General features: G+C 44.4%; 1 protein-coding gene across 1 annotated transcript in view; it reads right to left on the minus strand.

The window, feature by feature from the left end:
* Positions 1 to 6,911: 6,911 nt before the first annotated feature.
* Positions 6,912 to 15,212, minus strand: part of LOC110500446 (alpha-actinin-3) — a 30,547-nt gene continuing 22,246 nt past the window's right edge. The window contains exons 12-22 of the mRNA XM_090214532.1: positions 14,505 to 14,655; positions 14,224 to 14,332; positions 13,807 to 13,947; positions 13,370 to 13,552; positions 12,270 to 12,404; positions 10,643 to 10,822; positions 10,084 to 10,230; positions 9,627 to 9,692; positions 9,193 to 9,351; positions 9,000 to 9,076; positions 6,912 to 8,776 (exon numbers count right to left, since the gene is read on the minus strand). Of these exons, the coding sequence (XP_090070658.1) occupies positions 8,695 to 8,776; positions 9,000 to 9,076; positions 9,193 to 9,351; positions 9,627 to 9,692; positions 10,084 to 10,230; positions 10,643 to 10,822; positions 12,270 to 12,404; positions 13,370 to 13,552; positions 13,807 to 13,947; positions 14,224 to 14,332; positions 14,505 to 14,655 (1,430 nt within the window). The 3' untranslated portion in view covers positions 6,912 to 8,694. The remainder of the gene's footprint in view (positions 8,777 to 8,999; positions 9,077 to 9,192; positions 9,352 to 9,626; positions 9,693 to 10,083; positions 10,231 to 10,642; positions 10,823 to 12,269; positions 12,405 to 13,369; positions 13,553 to 13,806; positions 13,948 to 14,223; positions 14,333 to 14,504; positions 14,656 to 15,212) is intronic.

A 15,212-nucleotide genomic window follows, 5' to 3' on the forward strand; every position in this document is an offset into this window, starting at 1 on the left:
ATATCACCTCCACCCTACCTGACACCCTAGACCCACTCCAATTTGCCCCAATAGGTCCATAGACGACGCAATCGCAACCACACTTCTCTAATCCATTTGGACAAGAAGAAGAACTACCTGCCCTCCAGGACATCTACACCACCTGATGTCACAGGAAGGCCATAAAGATCTTCAAGGACAACAACAACCCGAACCACTGCCTGTTCACCCCGCTATCATCCAGAAGGCGAGGTCAGTACAAGTGCATCAAAGCATGGACCGAGAGACTGAAAATCAGCTTCTATCTCAAGGCCATCAGACTGTTGAACAGCCACCACTAACATTGTGGCTGCCAACATACTGACTCAACTCCAGCCACTTTAATAATGGAAAAATGTATGTAAAAAATGTATCACTAGCCACTTTAAACAATGCCACTTTTATATGTTTACATACCCTACATTACTCATCTTATATGTATATACTGTACTCGATACCATCTACTGCATCTTGCCTATGCCGTTCTGTACCATCACTCATTCATATATTTTTATGTAAATATTCTTCATCCCTTTACACTTGTGTGTATAAAGTAGTTGTTGTGAAATTGTTAGGTTAGATTACTCGTTGGTTATTACCGCATTGTCGGAACTAGAAGCACAAGCATTTCGCTACACTCGCATTAACATCTGCTCACTGTGTGTATGTGTTCAATTAACATTTGATTTGATTTGATTGTGCTTAGGGTGGAGACTGGACAAGTACACAGTCATCACAAAAATTGAGAAACATTTTTCCTCGGGTGCTTTTAAATATGTCACAGTCCTTTTTACTCATGGTGACCAACAGTCTGAAGGTAAGTGAAAACAAATAAGAAATTGAGTGAATTTGTAGAGAATTGTGGAGGCCGCTGTCACATCAACATCAAATACTGGAACAAGTGTCAACAGGATGAGTACAGAAGCAACCAGTACCAAGTAGCAGGACTACTCAACAACATAGAGAAGATGGTGTTGCGTTGCAACTGAGAGAACAGAGGAGGGTGCTACACCAACATGCTCCAAGCAGCAGAGAGAGAGAAGAACAAGTATCTCAAATAAAGTAGTAGAAGCAGGAGAAGAAGAAGCAGGAAAAGCAGCTGTGGTCGAGATGGGAGCTGTAGTTGCGGTGGAGACACGGACAACCATTGGAGGGGGTGCAGGGTTAAGCATAGCTGCAGGGGTTGTTGCTGGAACGGCAGCATTATCAGGAGCAAAAAGAGGGGGGATAGTTGGAGCTGCTGTAACGGAGGATGCAGAGATACCAGGAGAGGGCAGAGATGCCAGGAGAGGGCAGAGATACCAGGAGAAGGTAGAGACACCAGGAGAGGCAGCAAAGAAAGCAGCTGAGGCTGTCTGGAGGAGTATTTTAGATATAATAAAAACAAAAAGTGTGTCAGGGGTGTACAAAAAACTGAATGATAAGGTTGAGGCATAAAAGTGTTTCAATATTGTCACGTTCTGACCTTTATTTCCTTTGTTTTGTCGTTATTTAGTATGGTCAGGGTGTGAGTTGGGGTGGGCAGTCTGTTTGTTTTTCTATGATTTGGGGATTTCTATGTTTCGGCCTAGTATGGTTCTCAATCAGAGGCAGGTGTCATTAGTTGTCTCTGATTGAGAATCATACTTAGGTAGCCTGGGTTTCACTGTTTGTTTGTGGGTGATGGTCTATGTTAGTTGCTTGTGTCAGTTCTCATTATAGCTTCACGGTCGTTATTTTGTTTATTGTTTTGTATAGTTTGTATTCAGTGTTCAGTGCTTTCGTTAATTAAAAAAGCATCATGAACACATACCACGCTGCATTTTGGTCCGCTTCATACGACGATCGTGACAAATATTATATTTGACTATGAACAGTCGTGGCCAAAAGTTTTGAGAATGACACAAATATTATGAAGAGTGATGAGATGAATTGCAATTAATTGCAAAGTATCTCTTTGCCATGCAAATGAATGGAATCCCCCAAAAACATTTCCACTGCATTTCAGCCCTGCCACAAAAGGACCAGCTGACATCATGTCAGTGATTCTCACAGGTGTGAGTGTTGATGAGGACAAGGCTGGAGATCACTCCGTGATGCTGATTAAGTTCGAATAACAGACTGGAAGCATCAAAAGGATGGTGGTGCTTAGAAACATTGTTCTTCCTCTGTCAATCATGGTTACCTGCAAGGAAACACGTGCCGTCATCATTGCTTTGCACAAAAAGGACTTCACAGGCAAGGATATTGCTGCCAGTAAGATTGCACCTAAATCAATCATTTATCGGCTCATCAAGAACTTCAAGGAGAGTGGTTCAATTGTTGTGAAGAAGGCTTCAGGGTGCCCAAGAAAGTCCAGCAAGCGTCAGGACCGTCTCCTAAAGTTGATTCAGCTGCGGAATCGGGGCACCACCAGTACAGAGCTTGCTCAGGAATGGCAGCAGGCAGGTGTGAGTGCTTCTGCACACACAGTGAGGCGAAGACTTTGGAGGATGACCTGGTGTCAAGAAGGGCAGCAAAGAAGCCCCTTCTCTCCAGGTAAAACATCAGAGACAGACTGATATTCTGCAAAAGGTACAGGGATTGGACTGCTGAGGACTGGGGTAAAGTAATTTTCTCTGATGAATCCACTTTCCGGTTGTTTGGGGCATCTGTAGAAAAAGCTTGTCTAGAGAAGACAAGGTGAGCGCTACCATCAGTCCTGTGTCATGCCAACAGTAAAGCATCCCGAGACCATTCATGTGTGGGGTTGCTTCTCAGCCATGGGAGTGGGTTCACTCACAATTTTGCCTAAGAACACAGCCATGAATAAAGAATTGTCTAACACATCCACCCAGAGCAACTTCTCCCAACCATCCAGGAACAGTTTGGTGGTGAACAATCAAATCAAATCCAAATCAAATCAAATGTATTTATATAGCCCTTCGTACATCAGCTGATATCTCAAAGTGCTGTACAGAAACCCAGCCTAAAACCCCAAACAGCAAGCAATGCAGGTGTAGAAGCACGGTGGCTAGGAAAAACTCCCTAGAAAGGCCAAAACCTAGGAAGAAACCTAGAGAGGAACCAGGCTATGTGGGGTGGCCAGTCCTCTTCTGGCTGTGCCGGGTGGAGATTATAACAAAACATGGTCAAGATGTTCAAATGTTCATAAATGACCAGCATGGTCGGATAATAATAAGGCAGAATAGTTGAAACTGGAGCAGCAGCACAGTCAGGTGGACTGGGGACAGCAAGGAGTCATCATGTCAGGTATTCCTGGGGCATGGTCCTAGGGCTCATGTCCTCCGAGAGAGAGAAAGAAAGAGAGAATTAGAGAGAGCATATGTGGGATGGCCAGTCCTCTTCTGGCTGTGCCGGGTGGAGATTATAACAGAACATGGCCAAGATGTTCAAATGTTCATAAATGACCAGCATGGTCGAATAATAATAAGGCAGAACAGTTGAAACTGGAGCAGCAGCACAGCCAGGTGGACTGGGGACAGCAAGGAGTCATCATGTCAGGTAGTCCTGGGGCATAGTCCTAGGGCTCAGGTCCTCCGAGAGAGAGAAAGAGAGAAGGAGAGAATTAGAGAACGCACACTTAGATTCACACAGGACACCGAATAGGACAGGAGAAGTACTCCAGATATAACAAACTGACCCCAGCCCCCCGACACATAAACTACTGCAGCATAAATACTGGAGGCTGAGACAGGAGGGGTCAGGAGACACTGTGGCCCACTCCGAGGACACCCCCGGACAGGGCCAAACAGGAAGGATATAACCCCACCCACTTTGCCAAAGCACAGCCCCCACACCACTAGAGGGATATCTTCAACCACCAACTTACCATCCTGAGACAAGGCTGAGTATAGCCCACAAAGACCTCCGCCACGGCACAACCCAAGGGGGGGGCCAACCCAGACAGGATGACCACATCAGTGACTCAACCCACTCAGGTGACGCACCCCCTCCAGGGACGGCATGAGAGAGCCCCAGTAAAGCCAGTGACTCAGCCCCTGTAATAGGGTTAGAGGCAGAGAATCCCAGTGGAAAGAGGGGAACCGGCCAGGCAGAGACAGCAAGGGCGGTTCGTTGCTCCAGAGCCTTTCCGTTCACCCTCCCACTCCTGGGCCAGACTACACTCAATCATATGACCCACTGAAGAGATGAGTCTTCAGTAGAGACTTAAAGGTTGAGACCGAGTTTGCGTCTCTGACATGGCAGACCGTTCCATAAAAATGGAGCTCTATAGGAGAAAGCCCTGCCTCCAGCTGTTTGCTTAAAAATTCTAGGGACAATTAGGAGGCCTGCGTCTTGTGACCGTAGCGTACGTGTAGGTATGTACGGCAGGACCAAATCAGAGAGATAGGTAGGAGCAAGCCCTTTCCAGCATGATGGAGCACCTTGCCATAAGGCAAAAGTGATAACTAAGTGGCTCGGGGAACAAAACATCAATATTTTGGGTCCACGGCCAGGAAACTCCCCAGACCTTAATCCCATTGAGAACTTGTGGTCAATCCTCAAGAGGCGGGTAGACAAACAAAACCCCACAAATTCTGACAAACTCCAAGCATTGATTGTGCAAGAATGGGCTGCCATCAGTCAGGATGTGGCCCAGAAGTTAATTGACAGCATGCCAGGGTGGATTGCAGAGGTCTTGAAAAAGAAGGGTCAACACTGCAAATATTGACTCTTTGCATCAACTTCATGTAATTGTCAATAAAAGCATTTGACACTTATGAAATGCTTGTTATTATACTTCAGTATTCCATAGTAACATCTCACAAAAATATCTAAAGACACTGAGGCAGCAGACTTTATGAAAATGTATATTTGTGTCATTCTCAAAACATTTGGCCACGATTGTACACACCAGTCATTGCTGTACCATAGCAGAAAAAAACTGTTTGTCTTGTGAAAATCAAGTGACTGTTAATATGGTATGGTTTTAACAGAATTACAGTAGCAAATGTTTGATTGAATGTCTGCTATTTTCAGTTGATTCTAAGAATATTATCCCCTTTTGATGTAAATTATGTCTTGAGTAAAATGGGGGGGGACACAAAATAACACAATATATATAACATGCATGATTATAATACTGTATGAGTTGAAAGAACTGGAGACATAGAAGTGGCTAATAAAGTATTATTTAACATGTCAGGGTTTCTCTTTTCACCACCTAATAGCATTAAATGTACAGTAAGTGTAGTCAATGAAATCTCTCAACTCACTTTATAAAATCTTCTTGTTTTTCTTATGATCACCATGATACTTTCTGTATTCACTCTTTTAAATGATTAGTGAAATGACATGTAGTCCCTACTTTGTTCATTAAACACAATAAAATAGCTATTTTGTTCAAATCGGTTGATGTTTCTGTGTACATTACAACAAGGGGTTCTAAGGGCAGCTCTATCTGATCGTTTAAGTTTTGACAAGAAATGTGATTGGTTAAGTTTAAGCAGTCAAATCCAATCATGTTGTTATAGGAGCTGCTCTGCTCTTAGGGCAGAACTATTTGTGATTGGTTACGTTTAGGCTCTGTGACGTTAGGCACAGGGACGCCCCTCACTCACCTGCCTCCTCTTACCGGTGTGGTCACACTGATGTTTTCCCGAAACCGATGGCTTTCACGGTTGTGACTTTAAGTGGCAGGCTAGGGAAACTAACGCAATTAACATTGCATTTTAGGAGAATTAACGTCGCATGTTGGAGGAGAATTAACGTTGCATGTTAGAGGAGAATTAACGTTGCATGTTAGGATACTTAAAGTAGCAGGTTAGGAGAATTAGGTTAGGAAAGTGTTAGGCTTAAGTTTAGCTAAAATGCTGCAGTTGTCCCCGACACAACTCGAACATGTAACTTTTAGCCTGTAGCTGTATTCCATCTAGCCGCAACTGTAGATGCCATCAGTACCCAAATCTAACTGCCTGTAACTCAGGACCTGAAGCAAGGATATGCATATCCTTGATATGATTTACAAAAAAAGACTTTGAAGTTTGTGGAAATGTGAAATTAATGTAGGAGAATGTAACACATTAGACCTGGTAAAAGATAATACAAAGAAAAAAGCATGCGTTTATTTTTTTCATCGTCTTTGAAATGCAAGAGAAAGCCATAATGTACTATTCCAGGTTAGGCTCAATTTAGATATTGGCCACTAGATGGCAGCGGTTTATGTGCATAGTTTTAGACTGATTCAATGAACCATTGCAGTTCTGTTCAAAATGTTATATCAAGACTGCCCAAATGTGTCTAATGGGTTTATTAATACATTTTCAAGTTCATAACTGTGCCCTCTTCAAACAATAGCATAGTATTCTGCCACTGTAATAGCTACTGTAAATTGGACAGTGCAGTTAACTTACATTCTTGTTAAGCTTTCTGCCCATATCAGATATATCTATGTCATGGCAAATGATCTTGTTACTTACAACCTCATGCTAATCACATTAGCCTACATTAGCTCAACCGTCCTGCAGGGGGGGGGGGGGGGGGGAACACCGATCCTGTAAAGGTTAACAAGATTAAATAAGGAAAACTCCACTGAACTATTTAAGAATAGAGTGTATGAATTGGTTGCCAGAACTGTCATGTTTAGAATGACCCCGAGTGTCTGGCTGAAGTGCTCTGCTGATATGGACTGTGAATGGATTTTGTCTATATTATCCAATAAACTCAGTTTCATATTACATTTTCATTCTTGAATGTTTATGCTTTATAAAGTCTGTAAGTCCTAGAGACATTACCGTGTTTACATTTAAATAAGTCTTGCAGTTCCTTCTTGTATTTATGTCATATTTAATGAACCAGGAACTGCCCTGGACATTTCGGTTTACTTCTGAACAGTTGCAACAGATGTTTCTTCAACAGTATTGCCAGTCCCTTTATGGTGATCGATGGGAAATAAAAACACAACACAAAACTTCATATAGTAATATAGTTTTCCTTTTTTTTATTTATTCCAAGGTGTGACTTTAACTTTGAAGGATTGTGTGGAAGCAAGCTCTTGTAGCGGGTGATAGAATAGAGGGGAAACAGGAGGAAGGGATAATAGAGAAGACAGAAGAGAAAGAATCCACGCAAAGGGGAGTTACTGGTTCTGTCGCTGTCCTAAATGACACCCTGTTCCCTCCGTAGTGCACTTGGCGACTTCGGATCAAGTCAAAAACTAGTGCACGACATAGGGAATTGGGTGCAGATTTGAGGATTGCCCACTGTCATTAGAATACCCTTGCTCACTTCATGGCTGACATTCTCAGGTTCTGTTTTAAACATGTCATGTTCCTGGCCAATTACATTGCAAATGGTTGAGTGCCACCTCATCAACTGTACAGTCAGGCATCAGATTGCTATACCATATGATGCGGTTAGCTGATATGGTTAACACGTATCCAGGCGTTGTGAGATCTGGCAGCAGTCTGCGGTGTGGTCAGCCTGGAACGCAGCCATCCTCTTATTGAACTGGACCATAACCTAAAAGCTTCCTTGCATAGATAGTTAGGCTTTCACAAGCATTTCGCTACACTCGCATTAACATCTGCTAACCATGTGTATGTGACAACTAAAATTTGATTTGATTTGATTTGAGGCTACACCGAGTCCAAAATGGCACCCTATAACCTATGTCGTGCACTACTTTTGACTAGAGCCTATGGGGAATAGGCTGCCATTTTGGATGAAGCCTGGGCCTAGCTTTGTTTCACCATACCTGGACACAGGGTTCCTGAGTCCATATTCCTTTATCTCCAGAACATTACCTGATTTCCTTCTCTCTCGCTCTTTTTCACTACTCAACACCTCTACCTGTCTCTCGCTCCTCTCAAAATGCACAGCAAGCAGACAACCTCAATATGGTTTCATTGGACATGATATGAAATAGTATATGTAAAATATTACATATTATATCATTCTATTGGTGTAGTCATATACCTGGTACAGATGATGGAGTGATGATCGAGGGATGAGACGGAGGAGAGAGGTGACCGACACGCTTCATTCTGGCCATAACAGTTATTATACTCCTTTATCTTTGTATCCTCCAATCAAAATGAGCCTTCCTGTCAGCATCCTCACCCTATCCTCCAATCAAAAAGAATTCTTCCTGTCAGTGTCCTCACCCCTCTAAACAAGTTGATCAGAGATCAGGGGTTAACTACCTTTTACCCACAATTCACTGCTCTCTTCTGATGGCACCCTATACTCTCTGAAATACCACATTACAACATTATGAAAGCATTGGGACAACATTACACGTTTCTGTGGAAAGAGAGGGGTGTTTGCATGGGGACGGGGAGCTGCTATAACGGATTTGTGTGTTGGGGGGGGAGATTCAACCATTCAACATGGACAGCATTTCTACTATAAACAGAGCATGCATCTGCATCAATACACAACCAACCAACCAACCAACCAGTATTTCATTGTTTTCTTTTAAACCCTTCCAAATAATAGGAATTGTAATATTATTTGAGGAGGCGAGGTATAGGGCTGGGGAGTGTGGAAGGGGAAAAGAGGAGAGGGGAAGGGAAGGGGCAACTAAACCTCTCTCTGTACAGGAGGGAGAGGATGGAGGGAAGAAAGAGCAGGAGGAGAAGGAGGAGTTTTACACGTCGCTCTCTCCATAGAGGAGAGGGGGAAAATGAAGGGAAGACGAGAGGAGGGGGAAAGGGGGTTTACAAGTCGCTCTCTCCATACAGGAGAGGGGGTTTACAAGTCGCTCTCTCCATAGAGTGCGCTGGAGAAAGAGATGTAGTCGAGGGCTCCGGCTGGGCCGTCGGCTCCAATGTACCTGGTCACAGAGATACATTATATTACTAGAGAGGTCTTATGTACCTGGTCACAGAGATACATTATATTACTAGTGAGGTCTAATGTACCTGGTAATAGAGATACATTATATTACTAAAGTGGCCTGTGTCATAGCCACACACTTGTATAGGTTACACAGTTGTACATGTGTGACACAGGACAAATACAAGCACCCCCTTTTTGACCTTTGTAATTCTGTGTACCTGGTCATGCGGCTGATGCAGTACTCAGCCTGCTCTGCGGGCAGCTCTCTGCGCAGCTCATCAACCGTGATGTAGGCCTGGGAGAGAGGAGGTATATATTTATTTATTTTCTATGTATTTATTTCATTGTATTTACCAGGTTGTCCCACAGATGTGAAAATAGATCTGGCCATATTAAAATGTTCTAGCTCACCTTGTCGGAGGCCAGGATCTTAAAGGAAGCCATGACCTGGTCAGCGGTGTCTGTCTCGGCCGTCTCACGGGTCATGAAGTCGATGAAGGCCTGGAAGGTGACCACGCCTGTGTTGTTTGAATCCACCAAGGTCATGATGCGGGCAAACTCCACCTCACCCTATTGGACAACATGTTACAATAGATTAGAACATCTCACCCTATTGGACAATATGTTACAATAGATTAGAACATCTCACCCTATTGGACAACACGTTAGAGTAGGTTATTTTCATATCATTGTTGAGGAGAACATGTTTTGAAACCTTTAGTATAAAAACGGATGCCAATCATACTATAACCGTATACAACCAGATAGAGCGCCGTCATTTTGAATAAAGGGACTGAGAAGAAATTAAGGTGAGGTCACTTCCTGTTGGTAGCTAGGCTACTCACCAGATCGTAACCCATGGAGATGAGACAGGCACGGAAGTCGTCGGGGTCCATCATGCCGTTTCTCTTCTGCAAAAGAGAGAGGGAGAACACAAGCATCAGTTTTTAGGATTGGACATGTGATCAATGAACGATGCAGTGACGCAATGACCAACGATTATGTGAAGGTGACACCCTAGAGACACTGTCGCTCCATGTGGAGGAACAACTACGATGGCAAGAAATCACTGACGATTCCAAATTCACACTTACAGTCAGTGTATTCAACTATGGTAGGTAAAAAATCATCACATATCACTGTCATTGCAAGTAAGACCTTCTTCAAAATAGTCACTTTCTGTCAAATCTGAGCCAGGAAGTAAAAAGACAAGTGGAAGAAATGCAAGTACAATAATATTATATATATATATATATATATATATATATATATATATATATATATATATATATATTTCTTTACCCTGTCGAAGTGATTGAAGGAGGCTCTGAACTCGTTGAGCTGCTCCTGGCTGATACCCTTGGCATCGCGGGTCAGAATCTGGTTCTCCACCTCGTTGATGGTGCGGGCGATGGTGGTCAGCAGCTGCTCCCAGCCCACACGGATATGCTGCAGAGGGAGAGAGGGAACGAGGGAGCGGAGAGTCACAAGCTTGACGTAATAATTGCGTGCTCGGAATTTGGGACCAAATACTAAACTTTTGACTACTTTAATGCACTATAAGTGACACCTTATGATACATTCAAAAGGGGAACTAGATACATAAAGTGCACTAACTTCTAAATGGTTAAACTGATATGTATGAAAATACCCCAAAATTAAAGGCGACATTCTGTACTGTTGCCTCATATAAAACATTTGATCTCAAATCCAATATGTTGGAGTATAGAGACAAATTAAACGTTTTAGCTTCACTGTCCAAATAGGGGAGTATATGATATTTAACCTAGGTCTAGGATATAAGATACTTTACTTCCCTGGTGTAGTTGTGTGTTTGTTGTGTAGTTGTGTGTTGTATTACCTCCATGGTGTAGTTGGTGTGTTTGTTGTCAAAGATGAGGGACTCCTGGCTGAGCTGGTGGTCTCCCTCCAGTTTGTCGATGTTACACTTGTAGTTGATAATGTTTTGTTCATACTGCTTGAGATTGTTCATCTGTTCCTCTAGAGAACCGGCGATGTCCACAGACACATGACCAATCTCCTGTAGAGGGAGAGAGAGGGGGTGGAGAAAAAGGAGGTAGTGAGAACTGAGAAGTGTGAATGGATGACAGTTCAGGCTTCCGTATTCATAAAGCGTCAAAGAGTGCTGATCTAGGATCAGATATAGATATAGATATAGCTCTCCTACTCTGACCCATAAGTGTAGGCACAGTAGATGTTGCGAACCTCTGCGTGTTTGGGGTTCGGAGACTCTGTCGCTGCTTAGCCTGGGTACCAGTCTGTTTGTGCTAACATTTCACTTCTCGCCATACCAAACATGGCATAATGACATGGGAGTACAATGAGTGGAATGAGGATTTCACAAAAGAGGGTTTCAAACTCGTAGGACCGTGTAGCTCTATAGCTCAGTGGTCACCAACCGGTCGAACGCAACGATAAAGCCTTGCATTCCTTATTTGTATTTGTTTCGTGCTGTCGTCAGTAGGTGCACTTCATTCAGCAGCCCTAGCACCGGGAAGACAAAGTGTTCCCATTTTAAAACATTTTATGGATCTGAAGGTAGAACTCAGCCTACCCGGCAGGCCCAGAGATCAAATCAAGTGCACCTATAGGCCTACCTCTGGCCAATCAGAAAGCTCAGATCACCGTGTCTGCACAGTTTCCTCGAGCCATGGACCGTAAAAAGAAGCCTCGAATGCACAATAAAGTTGACACCGTGAGATTTAAAAACGTTTAAAACCATGACTAGAGCGACTCAATGAATACAGCAAAGAGATGCTGCTTTTATGAATAACTTCATGTCTAAGTTGTTATTCGGCACTGTCGACAGTTTGTTCAACACTTCCAGAAGCCATAAAATGCACATTCTCCCTACTTCCACTCACGCTACAACCAGTACTGCAGCTGCAACAAATGAGTACAGCAAAGTTTTCCGCTACGCTTGCGTTGTTGTCATTAGCGGCGTTTGTCTTTTCTAATATCGAGGAATATTTCACTTTCTCTGGTCAATAGGAGTAACAACATGAATTGGCGCACGAGGCAGAAATAATGTAGTGCGACTTGAGTTTCGCCATCAGCTGGAAGACTGTGTCCCCTCTTCTCAGCGGAGGGAGAGCTGAGGGACGGATGAGTCCAGTAAAAAAAATATATATATATTATTATTATCCTCAATTAGCTGTGCCTCAGCAGTAATACAACAAGTTATATTTCAAAATGGTCTGAGAAGAACAACATTGGCAGGGTTATTCCTGCATAGCCAATCTGCAGTGATAATGTATTGGGTCTATAGCCTACTGCACAAACCTCATTGCTACAGAACTGTTTTTAATTGGTTAATGTTGCATATGCTTACGTTTTTTAATTCATGCTTTTGTTGTTGTTGTTTTTTTTAAATCCGAGCGGTAGATCTCCGCTTCCATTTCGACTCAGAAAGTGATCTCGACTCAGAAAAAGGTTGGTGACCACTGCTCTGGCTGAAGTAACTGTACCTCCATCTTGGTCTGGATCCAGGGTCCGATGATGTTGGCCTGGGCAGCGAACTGGCGCCTCAGCCTCTCGTTAGCCTGCTGCCTGGCCACCTCCTCCTGCAGCATCTGGTCCCTGAGAGGAACAAGGTGCTTCACCTACGGAGGGAGACAGGGACATTGGTTCGTCAACACACTTGGTAGAGATGACGTTGCGTTACTCTGTGACTCGAGAGCAGAGCCCTATACTACGTACCGGATTTGAGGAGTTCGTGAGGTAACTTTGGTCAACCTTGAGTTCAAACTCAGATAACCGGTACCACGAAAGTGGCTCACCTTTTAAGCCAAGTACATTTCTATGGCGACGAATCCTTCGGAACTAATCTGCTCCGGGGCTCACTAACTCAGAGCTATGTCAGAGCCGTGAGTTGAGGACCAATTAAACCAAATCCCCCCCCCCTCGCAAAGATTGCGTCATCATCCCCTTCGTTTGAGGAAGACGACAGATGAAATATTTGATTCATGAAATGTAATTTTGTGTGTTCAAAAACTGTAATGTCAAAATACCGATCGCGTTACACATTTCGTAATGCATTTGAAACCTCACGCAGCAGAGGGATAAAACGGTGCTTGTTCATTGATAAACACACCAAACCGCACCAAAGACGACATTAACAATAGGTAGTCAACTAAAAATGGCACTTCTAAAAAAGCCCATTTCACACCACAGCCTGCTGAATTTGCAAGATAACTTTTCTTTCATTTTGATTTCGGCCCAAATGAAAAACGGGTCACCGACTTGCCCGTAGATGGATTATTTCAGCATTGTCTCAGTGAAGTCAGTTGCAACTTGGCTTGGAGCAAAACCCTTACATGAGGGTACAAGGAGCTCTCCGGGAACAGGGTCGGAAAGCCCTGCTCTAAGGTGTAACCCTAAGACATGAAGCAACTTACAGCCGCAGAGTGTGAGAAAAAACACACACTACAGAAACAATGATTGTCACAGGACAAGTGTCTCTTGACTACAATCTAGAGTGTAGAAACCTAGCCAGGGAAGGAAGTACAATTAAAATAGAAAACCATTTCAGCTCCTCTGTTGGCTTCCCAGAGTGTGTTGTACTCACCGCCTCCCACTTGTTAGTGATGTCCTGGGGGGAGAGGTTGGTGTAGGGGTTGACTCCTGACAGCTTGATGCCATAAGTCTGAGCGATCTTCACAATCTCGCTCTGGATGCCCATGGTGGCCATGCGTTCCTTATCAGCCTCTGGTAGGGTGGCCTTGAACTGGTCATGGGCTGTAATCAGAGACTGGAGAGGAGAGGAGGAGTGAGAATGGAGGGATACAGTGGGAAGGAGCGATAGAGAGAGAGATAGAGAGGATCAAAGGGTGTGGTGTGTGTCACATAATGAGAAGAGGGGGGGGGAATAAGGAGTGAGAATGGAGTGATATGGGAAATAACGAGAGAGAGCGAGGGAATGCAGAGAGAAACGAGAGGCCATCCGACCGTTAATGTTACGTATTGTACACACACACACGCGCGCGCTCACACACACACACGTACATGGATCTCCTCGGTGCTGTGGACGATAAACATGTCCTGCAGATCCTCCATGGCTCCGTCCATCCAGTTGTTGAAGGGCGCCGCCCTCTTGGCGAACTCCAGGTACAGCTGGTCAATGGTCTCCCACAGTTTCTCCACGCGCTAGGAAAGACCAGGACAAGATGTAACATCCATATACAGTATGAAACCATCCCTGCTTAAGTAGTCACAGTAGCAAATGTAATGGCTTGATATGACCACCACTAGTTGTTATTGGAAGGGACAGGGAACATCTCCTGGCTCGTGGTGGCTCAGTTGGTAAGAGGCTGTGTGCTCAGTTCCTGCAGGGATCACATTCTTCAACCAAAAGCGTCTGCTTAAGTGGCGTATACAATATGATTATATTACGGTATCTGTTGTACGTGTGTGGTTCAGTACCTCCAGGGAGTCCCTCCTCTTCTGCGTCAGCGTACCCAGGTTGTCCCACTGGTCACAGATGCCCTGGCAGCGGGCGTTCACAGAGGACGCGTCATGGTAGTCCAGCTCACTGAGAGAGAAACGGGCAAACACACTGATCAGTATCACGTCTCCAAGTACACACTGTACGTCAATCCCTTTTTTCTACAACTTCACCACGTTTATCCTTTCTACCGCCACTCCCTCCTCCCACCGGTCCTCCACACCTCCCTCTCACCATCCCTCCCTCCGTCCCTCCTTACTTGAGCTCCTGGGCGATAGCGGCGATCTGCTCCACTCGGTCCTGGTGAGCGGCCAGGTCAGACTCAAAGGCCTCGTGTTTCCTCATCAGAGCCCTGATCTCCATCAGAGAGGCCGACTCATAGTCCTTCATGGACAGCAGCTCTTCTTTACCTGGGGGAGAGACACAGTTAATACTCAGTCGTTATCGCTCTCTACCTCTCGCTCTCTACCTCCCTAACCCCTTTACCTCTCGAAACCCCTTTACCTCTCCATTCTCTCTCTCTATCCCCTTTACCTTTCCTCTCGGTTCTATCCCTCTATCCCCTTTACCTCTCCGTTCTCTCTATCCCCTTTACCTCTCCTCTCGGTTCTCTCTCTATCCCCTTTACCGTTCCTCTCCATTCTCTCTCTATCACCTTTACCTTTCCTCTCCATTCTTTCTCTATCCCCTTTTCCTCTCCTCTCCATTCTCTCTCTCTATCCCCTTTACCTCTCCTCTCGGTTCTATCTCTCTATCCCCTTTACCTCTCCTCTCTGTTCTACCTCTCCTCTCTGTTCTATCTCTCTATCCCCATCCACCAGTGAGCGCTGATGATGTCTGAGGGTTGAAAGTTGATGTACTGTAGGGGCTTGACTCAAAGTGGATTTTACAATTCAAAATTGATATCCCCTTTACCGCGCCTCTCGCCCCTCTCTCTCTCTACCCCCCACCTGCCCTTCCTCCCCTC

This window comes from Oncorhynchus mykiss, chromosome 21 (assembly GCF_057628025.1).
Source record: "Oncorhynchus mykiss isolate SJ-2025 chromosome 21, ASM5762802v1, whole genome shotgun sequence".
Classification (NCBI taxonomy): domain Eukaryota; kingdom Metazoa; phylum Chordata; class Actinopteri; order Salmoniformes; family Salmonidae; genus Oncorhynchus; species Oncorhynchus mykiss.